The 17,408-nt window shown below is 43.3% G+C and overlaps 1 protein-coding gene across 1 annotated transcript in view; it reads right to left on the reverse strand.

The window, feature by feature from the left end:
• Positions 1-17,408, reverse strand: part of PLEKHG5 (pleckstrin homology and RhoGEF domain containing G5) — a 210,352-nt gene that overhangs the window by 134,353 nt on the left and 58,591 nt on the right. The window contains exons 2-3 of the mRNA XM_040429715.1: positions 15,866-15,995; positions 7,075-7,177 (exon numbers count right to left, since the gene is read on the reverse strand). Coding sequence (XP_040285649.1) covers positions 7,075-7,177; positions 15,866-15,968 — 206 coding nt within the window. The 5' untranslated portion in view covers positions 15,969-15,995. The remainder of the gene's footprint in view (positions 1-7,074; positions 7,178-15,865; positions 15,996-17,408) is intronic.

A 17,408-nucleotide genomic window follows, 5' to 3' on the forward strand; every position in this document is an offset into this window, starting at 1 on the left:
TCCTATGGAGGGGCTACAGGGACCATCGCTGCTGTAACCTCAAATTCTTCAGAGGGCTAAAGGCTACCAAAACAAACGAACGGCTCGCCTGATCTCAGCATGGGGCAGACATTCAGGTGCAGGGAAAGCTCACAACTGACCATGGCATCTGAGGGGTTAAATGTCTGTGTTCAGTGTTATTGCCCATCACAGACATTAGTTCCAGGTGTCACAGTTTAAAACAGCAGAAAGCTGGTGGCTATAATCCTGTGCAGGTGCCATTTTTAAAGACCCGACGTCCGCTGTACATGTATGGCGGAGGTCGGGAAGGGGTTAAAGAGGACCTTTCACCTCTCCTGATGTGTCTGTTTTAGTATTCACTAAATTCAGTGTGTCCCTGCACAGTCTAACAAGAGCAGCACTGAGGAATAGCACAACATAGAGTCATGAGAATAGATGCTCCAGAATTACTATTACAGGGAGAATAGAAGTAGTTGCTAAAACAGACATGTCCGGAGAGGGGACGGGTCCTCTTAAACTGTGCCCTTGGTAACATTAGTTGCTGTGGTCTTTGAGTGTGGGAAGAAAGCTGTCAGACCCCATGCTGCTCTCTAATACCGACAAGCTGCAGGGTCCAGCCATATTTGCAGAACCATGTTTTAACCCTTTTAGGCCTGCCATTTTTCTAGACTGTGAATTGAATGTGGTCTGAGAACCTTTTTTCCATGCTGAGTATTAGGTAAAGCTCCTTTTGAGCAAAAAAGAGGTTTATGTTAATCCAGATAAAGAGATCTTACAAAGATAAGAAAGTGATCTTCATATTACCATCCTCATTTCGATAAAGCGACACCCACACCCACTGAGAAGGTGTCACATCCATACTCTAATGGACTTCTCCGGACATATTACTGCAATAAATTGATAAGTTGGGAAAACTGCAGACAGACACTCCAGTGCAGAATGAGAAAAGGGGCGGAAATGGGGGAAAATCAAGCATCTCAATATTCCTGCCCTAATATAAAGCTACATATGGATGCTATTTAATGCCGGGGAAAACCGCAGCGCACTACATGTCTGATCAGGTTTACAAGCTGAAGTCCACTCGTTGCTAAGCAGAGCTGGGTCATCACCCCCCTTTAAAGATGGCTTCTCAGAGAACACTGGCATTAAGGGTACATTTTATGAGGATGGGAGGCCATCTGTTTTTGCTGTTAGTACAAAAGCCGAAAGTTCATCTGGGGAGAATATAGAAATGGGGGGGGCGGGGATACAAATAATGGCATTCCTCACAAAATCAACCTATCTACGTCCTGGAGTCGTCCATTTCTTATATCTGTTAGCTGAGTGACAACCAACGTAGCCACAATGTCACCTAGCTTTTCTAGATTCCTGAATGGTAAGTCTGTTTAGTGGAGCAGAATACAGAAGCGAAAGATCTACCACAGGGATCAGCAACCTTCGGCAATCCAGCTGTTGTGAAACTACAACTCCCAGCATGCTCATTTCACTTCTGTGGGAGTTCAGAGAACAGCCAAGCAAGTGTGCATGATGGGAGATGTAGTTGCACAACACCTGGAGTGCCGGAGGTTGCTGATCTCCGATCAGTACATAGAAGGAGGTTGGACCACCATGGACTTTATTTTTATCCGGAGCCACCCGATATTTTTCAGGAAATGTGATAAACGGGGCAATAATGATGTCCAACACCCGTCCCCCACTGTGTAAAGCTGGGTGGGAACGGCTATGGGGACTGTAATAGCTGCTCTTGATATTTGTCATTCTTGCTTGAGTATGCAAAAGCATAAAAGAAAGAAGAGAAAAAAGACTGTGAATGCATAAAAAGGCAGTACTTCTGTATATAAATATGTATGTGTATATACATATATATATATATATATATATATATATATATATATATATATAAAAAAAAGAAAAACAGAAAAACAGAAAAAAGAAAAACAGAAAATGAGGCCATTAATCGCATCATCAAGCGACACTGGGGGATCCTGGGTGGGTGTCACAGTGAGATCTTAGAATTTAGATCCCCTCCACTTTTCTCTTTCTGTCGATCCAGAAATCTGCGTGACCAACTTGTCAGAGCAGACATTGGGCCTAGGTCCAAGTCTGTTCAAACCTCCTTAACCACACATGGCAAGGGTAGTTTTCCCTGTTTATGTTGTATTGACTGCAAATATGGGTAGGGGTTCCACCTTTGTTCATCCCACCACTGGAGTTTCTTACCCAATTCGATTCCACCTTACATGCAATTCAAACTATGTAATTTATGTGTTGATCTGTCCGTGTAAATTATTATACGTGGGTGAGACGTCGACGGATCTCAGAACGCGATTGAACAATCATCGATTGTCCATACGCAAAAAAAGAAAGGACCTCCCGGTTGCTAAACATTTTACGGAGCTTCAACACTCCGAAAGAGATCTTAAATGTTGGGCCATTGACCACATTCCCATGCCTAGACGTGGGGGCAACAGGGTGTTGATCCTTAGAAAAAGAGAGCTTTTTTGGATCTATACCCTCAACAGCTTGAGACCTAATGGTCTCAATGCGGATTACAATCCGGGGTTATATGTTTAGAGGAGCGGTTTGCCCCACAATTGTTATGTGTGTGATATGTGTCTACTCCTTGAGGGTATCTACTGTATTATGAACACTATTAAGGCAGTTTCTTATTTTTATTTTCTTCTTTCTTTGCACAGACAAGAATGATGCTGCGGGTTGGAGAAGTGAGACGTACCCGATGTGTTCCGTATTTGCCTACATGCTTTTATGCAGTATTTATGTTGTTTTTTGCTTTGATTACACTTTCTGCATACTTTTTTCATACTTGGTGCATTGCACTGTTCATTGTGTGACCTACATTGTGTGTGTGTCCACTGGGCATTGTGTGCCTTTTTGCGGCATGCCCGCAGCATCTGTTGCTTGGTGCATTGCTTCAAATGGCACATGTGGGAGACGAGTTGCATCATGTGGATGCATTCTCTTCTCTCTGTCCCTTATGGACACACAATCAGGTAAACGGCATCATTTCCGTTTTGCGCTACTCTGTTCATTATCAGGCTATGCGCACACACAGTGATCAACATTAGGTATTTTCTCCCTGTTTGATTTAAGTGTTCTGCCATCTTGCGCATATTCTCACCGTTATTTGTGAGGCTATTATACTATATCGCGTCTATGATGCGGTCTAGGAATTGCGTTTCTTTCATCTGAGGTTTTTTACCTCTTCCAAGATGGCCGACATAGCTTTTTACACTTATGCGCATGCTCCGGCTACGTCACATGAGGAAGTTACATCTTGCTCCTCACGCGACTTGGCGCCTGCGCACTGCATCCAGCTGAACGCCGGACGTGGCGATGTTCGACATGTGTGGCACGGGCAGCGACACTGGGTATGTCATCCCTCCTCCTCCCTTTGGCAGCATCGTTTCGTCCCTCCCACTTTATACACACTCTGGCACACACCTGATATGTATTGATTAGTCAATTTATCTATTTGCACTCTATTTGCGATGATGCATTCACTACGTAATGTATTTGATGTATATTATTGATTCATCTTTATATTTTACACTGCTATATCTACATTTTTATGTATTATACATGCACTATTTGCACTTTATTGTATTTGGCTGCTAATTCATTACACTGTGATGTCATAGGGGTTGGCCTATATATACCCCCTTTTATATTGTGTTCATTGCTTGACAAAGGCTCTTGTATGAGCTGAAACGTTGCCATCCACATGGGTGAATAAACACCACTTTCTTTTACCTGGAGTGCTGTCCGTTGTTTCATCTATATATATATATATATATATATATATATAAAATTGTATATCCAGATATAGCAAAGCTGGGTTTGTCTTATGGTACAATCAGGGAAATTTTTACATAGGCCACCAGGTGCATAAAATATACAGGTAAGTTGGCTCTACTATATCTGTGTATATATGAAAGTGAATGTGCATCCCAGTGCACGGTATTATAACAGGAGTCTGTCCAAATCCCCGGCTGAGCAGTATCTCTCTGACGCAGGGTGTAAGTGACCGCACTTGAATGCTATCTCCCCCATTGTTCTTGCACTCTATCATGAGCAATCCTTGTAAAGTGAAGCCAGTGTAAGGGAGATGCTTTCCGATGGTGAAAGCCTTCTTTTTATAGGGTCACCAATAAACGTGGATGAGAAGACTGTCCAGGAAGTGAAACCGCAGCTTTCAATGCATTGAATGGCGGCACAATATCTGAATAATAGGCGGCAGGCGGTTTAAATATCAGGGAAAACACAGCAGATCAGCAGACTGTCTGCATCGGTCTCCGGAGAAACATTACTAGTGCCAGCTGGACAAGGTCACCACAGTCTCACTTGCTGCCTTTCACAGAGAATTCTGACTTTCAAAAAAACAGTCATTCATTACGGAGAAGGACACAAAGTGAGAAACTGAGATTTATTAATAAAGCCAGCAATGGTTTATAGATGAGGATATCAGACTTTATAAAGAATGCGTGGCCCTGACAACCCCTTCCAATATGCCCTATTAGGGTACAAGGGCCTAATATAGGCTTGAGACTTTCTCCTTGAACCAAAAAGTGGAGGCACCAGAAAGAGCAACTCCTGCTCTTGAGGTCCCTGCCGAATCATGTATCCCATGGTGGTCTATTCATTTGAATGTATGCCATGTAATACTTCATTTCTCCAGCAGTGGCCGCTGCAGAAAAATGAGAACCTTTCCTGAGCCATAATAACTGATCGCTCGGGTTAGGGCAGCCGCATTATAATTAGGGACTGTACAGTTGGCTCAGACCTTTCATAGAAGCAGAAAAGGTTTTTATGATGTGATCAGGAGGAACACTTTCTGTGACCTCTCAACCAAGTCCATAAAGTCTGGACACACCTCACCCCCTTAAATTAGTAATTCCACAGCACAATTACCAGTGTAGACCTTGGAATGGAAGGAATGGGTGGTCAGCGCTGAAGTGCCCCTCACACAAGTGTTAATTCAGAAATAATGAATCTGTTCTTGGTAGAAGCATTCTTCAATAGGTTACTTCTCAGGAGACAAAGCAGCGGTATGACCAGCCCCTATGACAGGTATGCCACTTTGTGACAAACATCTTGGAGATGCTGAGGAGCATGGAAGGTTCTCCAGGGCAGAGCTGTTGAATCCTGTTCTATTCTTTGTGAGAACCAAGAGAACTGAATATTCTTTATCCTATACAATGCCCTCTTCTGTCTGAACTGTTGAACTGTGTACGACCAGCCGAGGTCTACTCTGTGGACAGTGGTCAGATTTTATTGCAGTAAGCCAGTTGGAAAAATCAGACTTTTCTCCAGCAGCTTCAAAGAGGAACTCTATCCTTGGAGGACCCCACTTGTTTGTGAATAGCACAGACAGCCCATTGATTTCACCATGCAATGCTTCATTTGTCCTGTGGTGGCACTACAGGAGAACTGAACACTTGCTGCCATGTTCCCATGCAGGATACAGCTGATCAATGGGGTCCTGTAATCACCTTACATTCATGGGACCTTCTAATTTTTATTTTTTGCTACAACCTGCGCTTTAGTTTCCATTTATGATACTTTCTGAGTAAGGCCGCATGCACACGGCCGTATTTAGGGTCCGCGTCCAATCCACATTTTTTGTGGGTCACATGTAGACCTATTCATTTCTATGGGGTTGCAAAAAAAAAAAAGCAGACAGCACATGGATGTCATTCGTGTGTTTCTCCGTATTCGTGTGGATGTTCCGCAAATTATAGAACATGTCCTATTCTACTCACTGTGTGCTGTCCGCATCTCTTCCGGCCCCATAGAGAATGAATGAACATTGCGGAATGGATCCCGACCCATTCTACGGACGTGTGAATGGACCCTTAAGCTGACAGCTTGAAATAAATCTAGCAGAATGATGAGTGGGGAGATCTCAGGAATGGATCCATGTGAGGTACAGGGCTGGCTCTAGCTTTGATAGAAAGAGGTTGTCACTAGTGTTGGGCGAGCATGCGCGGCCAAACACCATTTTGACTTGAGCCTCGCGATGGTGCTCGATCAACACTAGTTGTCACGTGCTATATAATGACTTATTTAAAAATTTTGCATTAATCATTGGATAAGGGTACGTTCACACTTGCGGCAGAGGATTCCAGCAATCCAGACGCAAACTGATGGCATTTGTCAGACGGATCCGGATGCGGATCCGTCTGACCAATGCATTGAAATACCGTATCCGTCTCTCCTGTGTCATCTGGAAAAAACGGATTCGGTATTCATTTTTTTTTTGCATTTTTAAAGGTCTGCGCAACGTAAGAGGGACTGAACTGATGCATCCTGAATGGAATGCTCTCCATTCAGAATGCATTAGGATAAAACGGATCAGTTTTTTTCCGGTATTAAGCCCCTAGGACGGAACTTAATACCGGAAAACAAAAACGCTAGTGTGAAAGTACTCTAACCCCTTTAAGGTATCTTATTTCAGAGCTGACAGAACTCATACTTTATAGTGCGGCTAGCTTGCAGAGATGAATGAAAGCCTAAACCTTGGCAGGAACTTATTGTGGTTTAATTCCTAAATATGAAGAAAGGAATCGGTGGAAACCACAAGGGTAATTAAACGAGTAGACAGAGTAATTACAGCTCTAGACATGACTGATCGGTGGTATACAACGCTGCTCACTGACAAACCCCTCATATAAGTGAGACAAAGGCCGAGCGCCGCTCCTCCGCTTTGATTCTTACAGGCAAGTTCCATTTTGGAACAATAATTTTCAGCAGCACAAAACCTAAAATGTCAAATAAATTCTTCACTTTGCGAGCCTTGTCCTGACTTTGAAATATGTGTTTTCTACTCTCTTCATGTCTAAAGCTAAAGTCAAATGTTACCATAGAGCAGTGCATTGTGGGAGCGGAGATGACAGGTCACATGTCTGACAGTGTTGTCTGTTTCCAAGGGCAACCAGTAGAATCTTGAAAAAAATGCTATGTCTACAAACAGAGAAACCTCATAACGAGCTCAAATTCAGTACACAGCAAAGCAACTTATATACAAAGCTGCTCCACTATTCATGTAGAACCTACCCTTTGCCATCCATCAACTCCTCTTCATCTTCCTCAACATCTGATGCAGGGCTGGTGCGGGGAGGGCATGATCGCGTGGAGACGTTACGGGCCAGGATGGATCCTGAGAGAGATGAACAAAGTAAATATACATAGCACCATTTTACAGTCCTGATCAAAAGTTTAAGACCAGTTGAAAAATGGCAAAAAATCATATTTAGCATGGCTGGATCTTAACAAGGTTCCAAGTAGAGTTTCAACATGCAACAAGAAGAAACGGGAGTGAGACAAAACATTTTTTGAGCATTCAATTTAATGAAAACAACGAATAAACTGAAACAGGCTGTTTTTCAGCTGATCAAAAGTTTAGGACCACACCTCCAAAAAAAAAATAAACCCCCCCCAAAACAGAAATCCAACTTCCAAACATGAACTCAGTAATGAGTAGCTCCGCCGTTATTGTTTATCACTTCAAAAATTTGTTTCGGCATGCTTGATGCAAGCGTTTCCATGGGGTGAGTGGGAACATTTCTCCAAATGGTGAAGACGGCCGCACGAAGGCCATCTACTGTCTGGAACTGTTGTCCATTTTTGTAAACTTTCCTTGCCATCCATCCTCAAAGGTTCTCAATTGGATTTAGATCAGGGGAACACGCAGGATGGGCCAAAAGAATGATGTTATTGTCCTGGAAGAAGTCCCTTGTCCTGCGGGCATTGTGTACTGTAGCGTTGTCCTGTTGAAAAACCCAGTCGTTACCACACAGACGAGGGCCCTCAGTCATGAGGAATGCTCTCTGCAACATCTGGACATAGCCAACGGCCGTTTGACGCCCCTGCACTTCCTGAAGCTCTATTGTTCCACTGAAGGAAAAAGCACCCCAGACCATTAGGGCGCCCCCTCCACTGTGGCGCGTAGAAAACATCTCAGGTGGGATCTGCTTGTCATGCCAGTAACATTGGAAACCATCAGGACCATCAAGGTTACATTTTTTTCTCATCAGAGAATAAAACTTTCTTCCACCTTTGAATGTCCCATGTTTGGTGCTCTCTTGCAAAGTCCAAACGAGCAGTTCTGTGGCGTTCAAGGAGACGAGGTCTTTGAAGACGTTTTTTGTTTTTGAAGCCCTTCAGTCTCAGATGCCGTCTGACGGTTATGGGGCTGCAGTCAGCACCAGTAAGGGCCTTAATTTGGGTCGAGGATCGTCCAGTGTCTTGACGGACAGCCAATTGGATCCTCCGGCTCAGTGCTGATGAAATTTTTTTGGGTCTTCCACTTGACTTTTTTTGTTCCATAACCCTCAGGATCATTTAAGAAATTCCAAATGACTGTCTTACTGCGTCCCACCTCAGCAGCGATGGCGCGCTGTGAGAGACCCTGCTTATGCAGTTCAACAACCTGACCATGTTCAAAAAGGGAGTTTTTTTGCCTTTGCCATCACAACGTGTGACTACCTGACAGAAAATGACAATGAATCCACATCTTTGCACAGATTTTGCCTTTTAAAGGCATGTGGTCCTAAAATTTGGATCAGCTGAAAAACAGCCTGTTTCAGTTTAATCGTTATTTTAAATTAATTGAATGCTCAGAAAATGTTTTGTCTCACTCTCATTTCTTCTTGTTGCATGTTGAAGCTCTACTTGGAACCTTGTTAAGATCCAACAATGTAAAATAAGTTAAACTTTTGATCAGGACTGTATATCACACAGGTCAAGTTCTGAGACGGGTGAATCTAATATCTCTCTATATCTACCTATCTATCTATCTATCTAATATATATCTATCTATCTAATATCTATCTATCCATCCATATATCCATCCAATATCTATTATCTATCTATCTATCTATCTATCTATCTATCTAATATATATCTATCTATCTAATATCTATCTATCCATCCATATATCCATCCAATATCTATCTATCTATCTATCTATCTATCTATCTATCTATCTATCTAACAAAGATAGCTAAGTATTAGATAGATAGATAGATAGATAGATAGATAGATAGATAGATAGATAGATAGATAGATAGAATGTATGGTCTTTATAACTCCAGATAACGCAGTGTGCTGCCATAGTTGGTCAGACATGATGCAGTGTAATATCAAACATACCAATCATTACCAAGAACAGTAAGGTTATAACCCGCATATGGACCGTAAGTTTTCCAGACTTTGCTTGGACAGGAAAGTACTATTTGGTATAAAAGGGTCAAAAGTGCAATCATTATTCAAACCATACAAAAGCTGACTCCCCAGATGACTCTAAAATTAGAGCTATACCGCGCTAAGAGAATGTCTGGACGGAAAAGGACAATAAACATATTAAATCTTGACTTAAATTTCCAGTGCAGGCATTATTATTAAAATACTTTTGAATATCGTCCAAGGAAATTTCACGTCTTTGCCCACAAAGTGTAAAGGATTTTGCTTGTCAAGGTGCCAGCTAATGTTTCCATGAATGCAAGCTCCAATACTTTGGCAGGGAAATGATACTTAGAAGAAGCAGAACTTGTGAGATTATTATCACACAATATACCGATCACATGACCCGCCTCCACAATTTAGGGATTTAGGGGACGCGAAGTCTAAACTCTACAATATCTCTGTTTGCTGTGCAGTTTAAAGCAGTCTATTCTCTCCTGGTATCAGACATTTCAGGCTTGAGAGAGACTGGCTTAAAGGGGTTGTGTCACATCAGTAAAGGGCATTTATTATCTAGAGAAAGTTAATACAAGGCACTTACTAATGTATGGTGATTGTCCATATTGCTTCCTTTGCTGGCTGGATTCATTTATCCATCACATTATAAACAGCACGTTTCCATGGTCATGACCACCCTGCAATCCAGCAGCGGTGGCCGTGCTTGAATAGCATAAAAAAGCACCAGCCTGCATGATCTCCCACTGTCCCGGTCACCAGAGCGGCCGGCATTTTTTTCTATAGTGTGCAAGCACGACCACCACTGATGGATTGCAGGGTGGTCATAACCATGGAAACGAGCAGTGTATAATGTGATGGAAAAATAATCCAGCCAGCAAAGGAAGCAATATGGATAAGAACACAACATTAGTAAGTGTCTTGTATTAACTTTCTCTACAAGATAAATGTCACTTGCTGAACTGACAAAACCCCTTTAAGGGGGTTGTCGAAGTTAAAACTAAATTGTCTAAATGGTAAGGATAATAATAATAATATCATTAGTATTAAATATATAAATACAAAATAAAACAAGTTAAAATGAATTAAATTAAATAGTAAAACATGGGCTTTGTTTACACGGCTGCATCGGTGACATGTCTGTATAATACACGCGACTGCTGCAGCCATACACTGACCTCAGTGGTCCAGTGATATACTGTATACTACAGCTGAAGTTGCTGCAGGTCCCTTTCTTGATGCGGTAGCGGGAATAAACCACAACTGCGTAAATGGCAGCATGGCCTATAATTGAAAAGTATAGGAGGCAGTTTCCGTGCAGCCACCTGTCGCTTTAAGGAAGAATCTGTGTCAAATGCAGCTGTCAAAAAGGTGTGTTTGAATGGGCCCTAAGTGTTCTTCAGTGGGATGACTAACAACATGTCCATAATTATACTGGTCCCCATACCTGCCTCACATATGTCCAGTGCTGAGCGCCTCCAGATACATTTCTATGAATGACTGAATAAAAGGAGTAGTCCCTCGATCTGGACTTCCCTGTATGAGCCAGAGAAGAGAGCAGCTCCCACTCTGGAGGGCTCCTCAGCACCGAGAATGACATGGTCTTCCCTTCATTGGCATGGACACCATGTAATATTACATTTCTCCTATAAAGGCACCTGGTAAAATGTTTGAAACTGTTCCAATGTTTTCAATGCTGCTAAAAAAAAAAAAAAAATAGTAGAATTTTATCGGTCAAAAATGGAATTACAGGCTAGCCACTCTATACGAATAGCTGTAGGAGTGAGTGGAGTAAACTAAGATCATTTTAGGATGCTATATAACTCAAGATGCCTCAAACATTTAGGGGTCAAAGCAAACAGGACCCATTTTAGACTTTTTTGTGTGTGTTGAGTTTGTTTTAGGGATATACTGCCATATACTGTGACATTTTATGGGCGCTGTTCACTATATGGCACTATTATATGTGCACTGTATGGCAGTACAATGTACACTGTATGGCTGTATAATTTAAGCACTGTATAGCAATATTATATGGGCACTGTGTTATAGCAGCATTACTCTCCACCTAATCTTGGGACCCCCATATTCTGTCCAGGGGCCTCAACAGACCTAAATCAAATTGCTTGTAGACAGATTAGAGCGCTGTGCCAGATAGGAAATTAGAGAGTGCCTGCTCAGCACAAATCGGCAGCTGGATTTGTTCTGTTCTGCCCACTCCCCTCATTCTTCACCACCTTCACACCTGGCACGGCTCGATGCTGTACAAACAGCTGTCTGCAAACGACTAATTACTAGATAGTTGTGCTTGGAGCCTAGAGTCCCGCCTAAACCCTACAAACACAACACACCCAGGAACAAGCAGGGGCACACATAACCGCACTTCTAATACCTCTAACAATGAGTGGCAAATTGTGAACATGAAGTGATTACAATGCAGAACGGTATTACACACTATAGGGAATTTGTCTTAGGAACTAATCCCCACAAAATAGGAGAGACATGTAACAATCCCATGTATCCCATGTTACTACAACTAAGTGGCTCTTCATCACAACCTCTCTCTCTCGCTGTTTCTAGGATCCTTACTCTTCTCCATTTTTAACTTCAGCCTGGTACTGTTCATAGAATCCCATGGCTTTCAGCACAACTTCCATGCTGATGTCACTTAAATTTACATGATGTCACTTTCCTGCTATCCAGAATCCAAGTCTATCAGCTATATCCTCCTACTTCTCCTCCCACTTTCTAAAACTCAACATGGAGAAAAATGACTCATCATCTTCCCCCCCATGTCAGTCAACCCCTCCACCAGACCTAACAATCACACTTTATGGCTCCACACTTTCTCCAGCCTCACAAGTATGCTGCCTTGGGATAACATTTGAGTCAACCTTGTCCAACAAACACCACATCCAAGGCCTTACTACCTCCAGCCACTTCCAACTCCAAAAATGTTTTCGTGTCCTCTCATTCCTCACCCCTAAATCAAATAAAATGCTAGTACATGTTCTCTGAATTTCTCACCTAGATTACTGCAACATTCTCCTCTGAGGTCTCCCAGATTCTACCCTCAACTATAGTCTCCTTCCACCTTCCCTTGTAAATTGTAAACCCTCGTTGAACTGGGACTCTTGTTGTGTTTGTGTCTTGTTGGCAAAATGCAGGCATCCCAATATCTAAATACTCATCTGCTCCTTTCGGTCAATCAGCAACATCATGAGTAAACCCTCTAATGGACAATTCCAGAAACAGCATATTCCAACAGAAGTGACCAGTAGGGGGTGTAACAACCTCTTGCAGGATTTGACTGGGAACTTAAAGAGGACCTTTCACTTGTATAAACTATGTGAACTGAGTATGCTGCCATATAGAGCAGCGCGCGAGGATCTCACTGCACTTATTATTATCCCCGGGCGCCGCTCCGTTCTCCCGTTATAGGCTCCGGTACCTTTGCTCCTTAAGTTATAGTAGGCGGGTCTTCCCTTGTCCTGTGGGCGTCTCCTTCTCCTAGGCTGCAGCGCTGGCCAATCGCAGCGCACAGCTCACAGCCTGGGAGTTTTTTTTCTCCCAGGCTGTGAGCTGTGCGCTGCGATTGGCCAGCGCTGCACCCTAGGAGAAGGAGACGCCCACAGGACAAGGGCAGACACCGCCTACTATAACTTAAGGACCAAAGATACCGGAGGGGATAACGGGAGAACGGAGCGGTGCCCGGGGATAATAGTAAGTGCAGTGAGATCCCCGGGCGCCGCTCTATATGGCAGCATACTTAGTTCACATAGTTTATACAAGTGAAAGGTCCTCTTTAAAGTGGCCCTGGAAAAAATTGGCAGAAGGCAGGACAACAGAGGTAGGTTGGGCCAGCAGTAGTGCAGCATCAGTGGCGTAGAGTGGTGGGGGGGTGGGGGGGGGGTGGGGGGGGTTGTTGCCCCGGGAGCCAAATTGCAGGGGGCACCAGGCAGCAGGCATTTGAATGAGGGCCACGTGACCTCCTACGTCGGGCCTCGCGAGATGACGTGATGACGCGGCGCAGGAAGGCACAGTGAGGCGTTCGTGCCAGCCTGTGCCGAGATGCAACAAGCTATGATGGAGAGAGGTAATTATTATTATTTTTTTATGTATGTACCCTACCGTAATTGAGGAGGTACTGGGGAACTATGGGGGTGGGGGAGGAGAAGAGAGAGAAAGACCGAGGACATTATACTAATAAGAGTGGCCACTGTACTAATAACAAAGAGCCGGCCATTATATTAATAATAAAGATGGGGGCCCTTATAGTAATAATAAAGAGGGGGGGCATTATATTAATAATCCAGAGGGGCCATTATAATGATAATAATAATATTAATAATAATACAGAGGGGGTCATTATAATATACAGGGGGAATAATATTATGGGGAATGGCGGACTATCTGTCTGGCTCTGGCACAGTATTGGGGGTAGCAACAGGATGACTGTTTTGAGACACCAGGAAAGTGAGGAACCTAAATTTTTTTCTGTGAAACTCTGCAGAAACGAGAAGCGGCAGAAAGAAGGTGTCATGGCGGTCTTATCTCTGAATGAAGACGTTGAGGTAAGAGTGTACCTCAGAGGAGACGTGACTGGATGTAACAGGTATGGTGCTGTATTCTACTGTATATTTAATAGCGATGTATGTAATGTCCATCCAAATATCAGTTTCACGGTAGGGTTGGGCGGAGGAGATTGAGAATTTGGCCCACACTGTAGCAGCCCGGCCCCAGACTTCAGGTCACACTGTGCGTGTTCTGAATTCTGGGTCCTCACACCCATCTACTACATTATCTGTACACAGAGAGTTATCACTGTGTTATCTGAGGTGTTACATAGGACTGCAGGTGATCTACTACATTATCTGTACTCAGAGAGTTATCACTGTGTTATCTGAGGTGTTACATAGGACTGCAGATGATCTACTACATTATCTGTTAAAAGGGGTGTGCCCACAGGCCGTGCTGGCAACCCACGCTACGCCACTGAGCAGCGTCACACTATGAAACTGTATCATCATCCTGAGGATGGCAATAAAATAGAATTTAGGAGGGAACCTGCAGCTGCTGGCCAGGTGCATAAGTGCCTGATGCTCCTACATTAATTAATGCTAAGAGCATCAGATCTTTATGTACCAGGCTGGCAGCCAAAATGAGGGCTCGGGCAGAGCTGTGGGCATTAGCCCACTGGTAAATTTCCCTGTAGGGTCTATGGCCGGTCCACCCATGACCTCTTGGTTCTACATGAACCCTCTGCCCGTACTGGCAGTGTGAAGGAGAGTCAAGGTTCTTAAAGGTCCAACAGTCCTTCTCTTAAAGATCCACTATTTTATGGCGATCTATCCAGAGGAGGCTGATGGTTGGCAATATATAGAGTGAGCACTGATGGTTGGTAATATTTCTCCTCATCTATCACTGTTTCACTGCAATTAACATACAGATTAAATGCTTTAACTGTAAGTATTCATAGATTTGCAATATTTGGGATCCAGAAACCCTGTCCCTATGAGATGCCATAAGGATGAAACCTTTACGTGGCTTTCTTAAGTGACGACCTGACCCCCCTCCCCCCTCCCACACACACACACTCATTCAGTACTATGATGATTATTGTGTCCTTTGCCCTGGGCAAAGTTTATGGATTCACTATGTCTCTCTTCAATTGGTAAATCTGTAGACTTGTAATTATAATCCCTGCATCTTTTAACAGTTACCCCGAAACTTGGCTGTGCGCCACACACATTGGTTTCCCTGGCCTAAGAAAAAAACTTAGAAGCCACAAAAGGGATGCAGGAGAGACAGTGAGTTAATGATGTGCTTTAAAAAGAGAACTATTGCGGTATTCTGAATACATTGGGAGTTCCAGAGTGGTTCGTTGGTAGCCTTCACACCCTGGAATCGTGTACCTGGGACTTAAAGGACTGTCTCACTTCAGTAAATGGCATTTATCATGTAGAGAAAGTTAATACAAGGCACTTACTAATGTATTGTGATTGTCCATATTGCTTCCTTTGCTGGCTGAATTAATTTTCCACATTATAAACTGCTCGTTTCTATGGTTACAACCACCCTGCAATCCCATCCACATGCAGTGCACCGGCAGCCCACTGCATAAAGGGTTAAAAATGTCTTCATATAATGGATTTGGTTTGCACCGGAGGTTGCAAATAGGGTTAATAGGCCATGGAATTAGTTGCTAGGAAGGGCTTCTCCAACCTTTCCATAGGGAGTGGTTAAGACTCAGTGTAAAGCGAGTTGAGACAGAGAAAAGAAAGGAAGTGAGAGGCAGCCCTTGGGCAATCAGCAAGGGAAATTGACAGAGTCTTATGCCAACCTCTGAGGAAGCAATTGAGATACATATACCTGCCTTGCAGCCTGACCAACACTGACACACACACCCTGACACTGCCCAACACTAAGGGCACCCTGAACCACCAGGCAGGAGACCATCACCAGGGTGTGCTCCGAGCGCAAGAAAGGGTGTGCCCCCACCCAGGGAGAAATGGAGAAGGGCTGCCACCGTAAGTACTACTACCACTATCCTCGCCACAGCCACCACTCCCATCCTCCACATATTTACGTGATCAGCGATGTCAAAAGGGCCTGTAAGAAATAATACTCATCGAAATAAGGAACTTACCTTGAGAAGGGAGGTCAAAGCGTATATGTCTATCAAAGTGCATGGTGCTGTGGAACTTGATGTCACATGACTCACACAAATTCAGAGGATTCTTCTGATTCATTTGCTGGCAGTCTGCGTGGTGACATACCTGAGGAAAGAAAGCAAGGAGCAGTTCTTCAACCAAGGAGATGTCTTTAGAGGGTACAGTCATAATGGACGCAAGCAATGCATTGGGGATGTGAGCTGAGCAGCGACCACACTGGGAGACACAAAATACAAGGAACAATAGTATTCTAAATGATGCAGCATTGTTGGGGCCCTGGTATTTCCTCGGATCGCCTGAGACCCCAGTTTTCCTCAGTTGTCAGAGTCAGTTTGTCGCCATCCGCCTGCATACCTTACACCCCCATCCTATGCTATGACCACAACTGGCTGCTGCAGTCCCATGTAATTAATGACATACATGTGTCCTGTATATTACACTAAATCATAGGAGGAAAAGCCCTCATTGTCAGTATACTAGACTGCGGGTCTATCCTGAGCGCACGTTTAATAACACCGGACAGGACGATGGGAGTTATCTTCTGTCTGCAGATTGGTAAAAGGTCAGAAGTAACATCTGATGAGCCTCACAGTGAAACCTTTTCAAGTTCTCAAAGGTCACAAAGTAGAAGACATCAATACCCGGCATCTGAGACAGTGGGAGGCTGATGGAGAACATTTATACATCACTCTTTGTTTCCATTTATTACACCATGAATGAAATATACGGGACATGAACATGTTTCTGTCTCATCATCTGTGGCACACAGCAGTCTGCAAATCTTACACATATCGCAATAAAAAAAAATAAAAAAAGGAAGCAGACACTACAAGGTACAAATTATGAGGGTGCAACCCATGTGCTAATGACAAGCTGACCAAGGACCAAAGTACAGATGTACACATGCTCAAAGAATGGAGCACACCTACAACACAATTACATGACTTTTATTAGTATCCACAAGCACATGATCACAAGCAATTACAACCAATTAAAAACAAATTTCATTTTTACATAGGGAGTGTGTATGATGCACCAACTTCCAGACCCCGATGAGGCAAAATTCTAATCTGGGATTTCCAACCTCCAAGACACTATGAAAATACTCCAAAGTCAAGGTGCCCAGTGCCTAAACTGCAATGAGCGTGTTCAGACCAAAAAAACATGTCTAGTAGTGTACGACAACAAATAGCAACAAAAATGTAGAAAAACAACAAATAACACCAATAAGTATGCTGAAAATGAAACAATAAAATACAAATGAAATAAACAGGGTTGAGAAGTCTCAAACAGTAGGTGCAGTGTGAGCAGAGGCCCATGCGTACCCCCGCTGCCGCAGGCTTCCTCGGGGATAAGTACTGTAGGTGATGGACTATGTATTTGCCTCCATTAACAGTATAAATGATCATCACTTATTATATTAGTTATATTTTTGTACAAATCATACAAAGAAAACTTGAATTATATTAAGCCTTTTGTTCGAAGGTAGGGTTTTTAACAACATGGCGCCCACTCAGG

This window comes from Bufo bufo, chromosome 1 (genome assembly GCF_905171765.1).
Source record: "Bufo bufo chromosome 1, aBufBuf1.1, whole genome shotgun sequence".
NCBI lineage: Eukaryota > Metazoa > Chordata > Amphibia > Anura > Bufonidae > Bufo > Bufo bufo.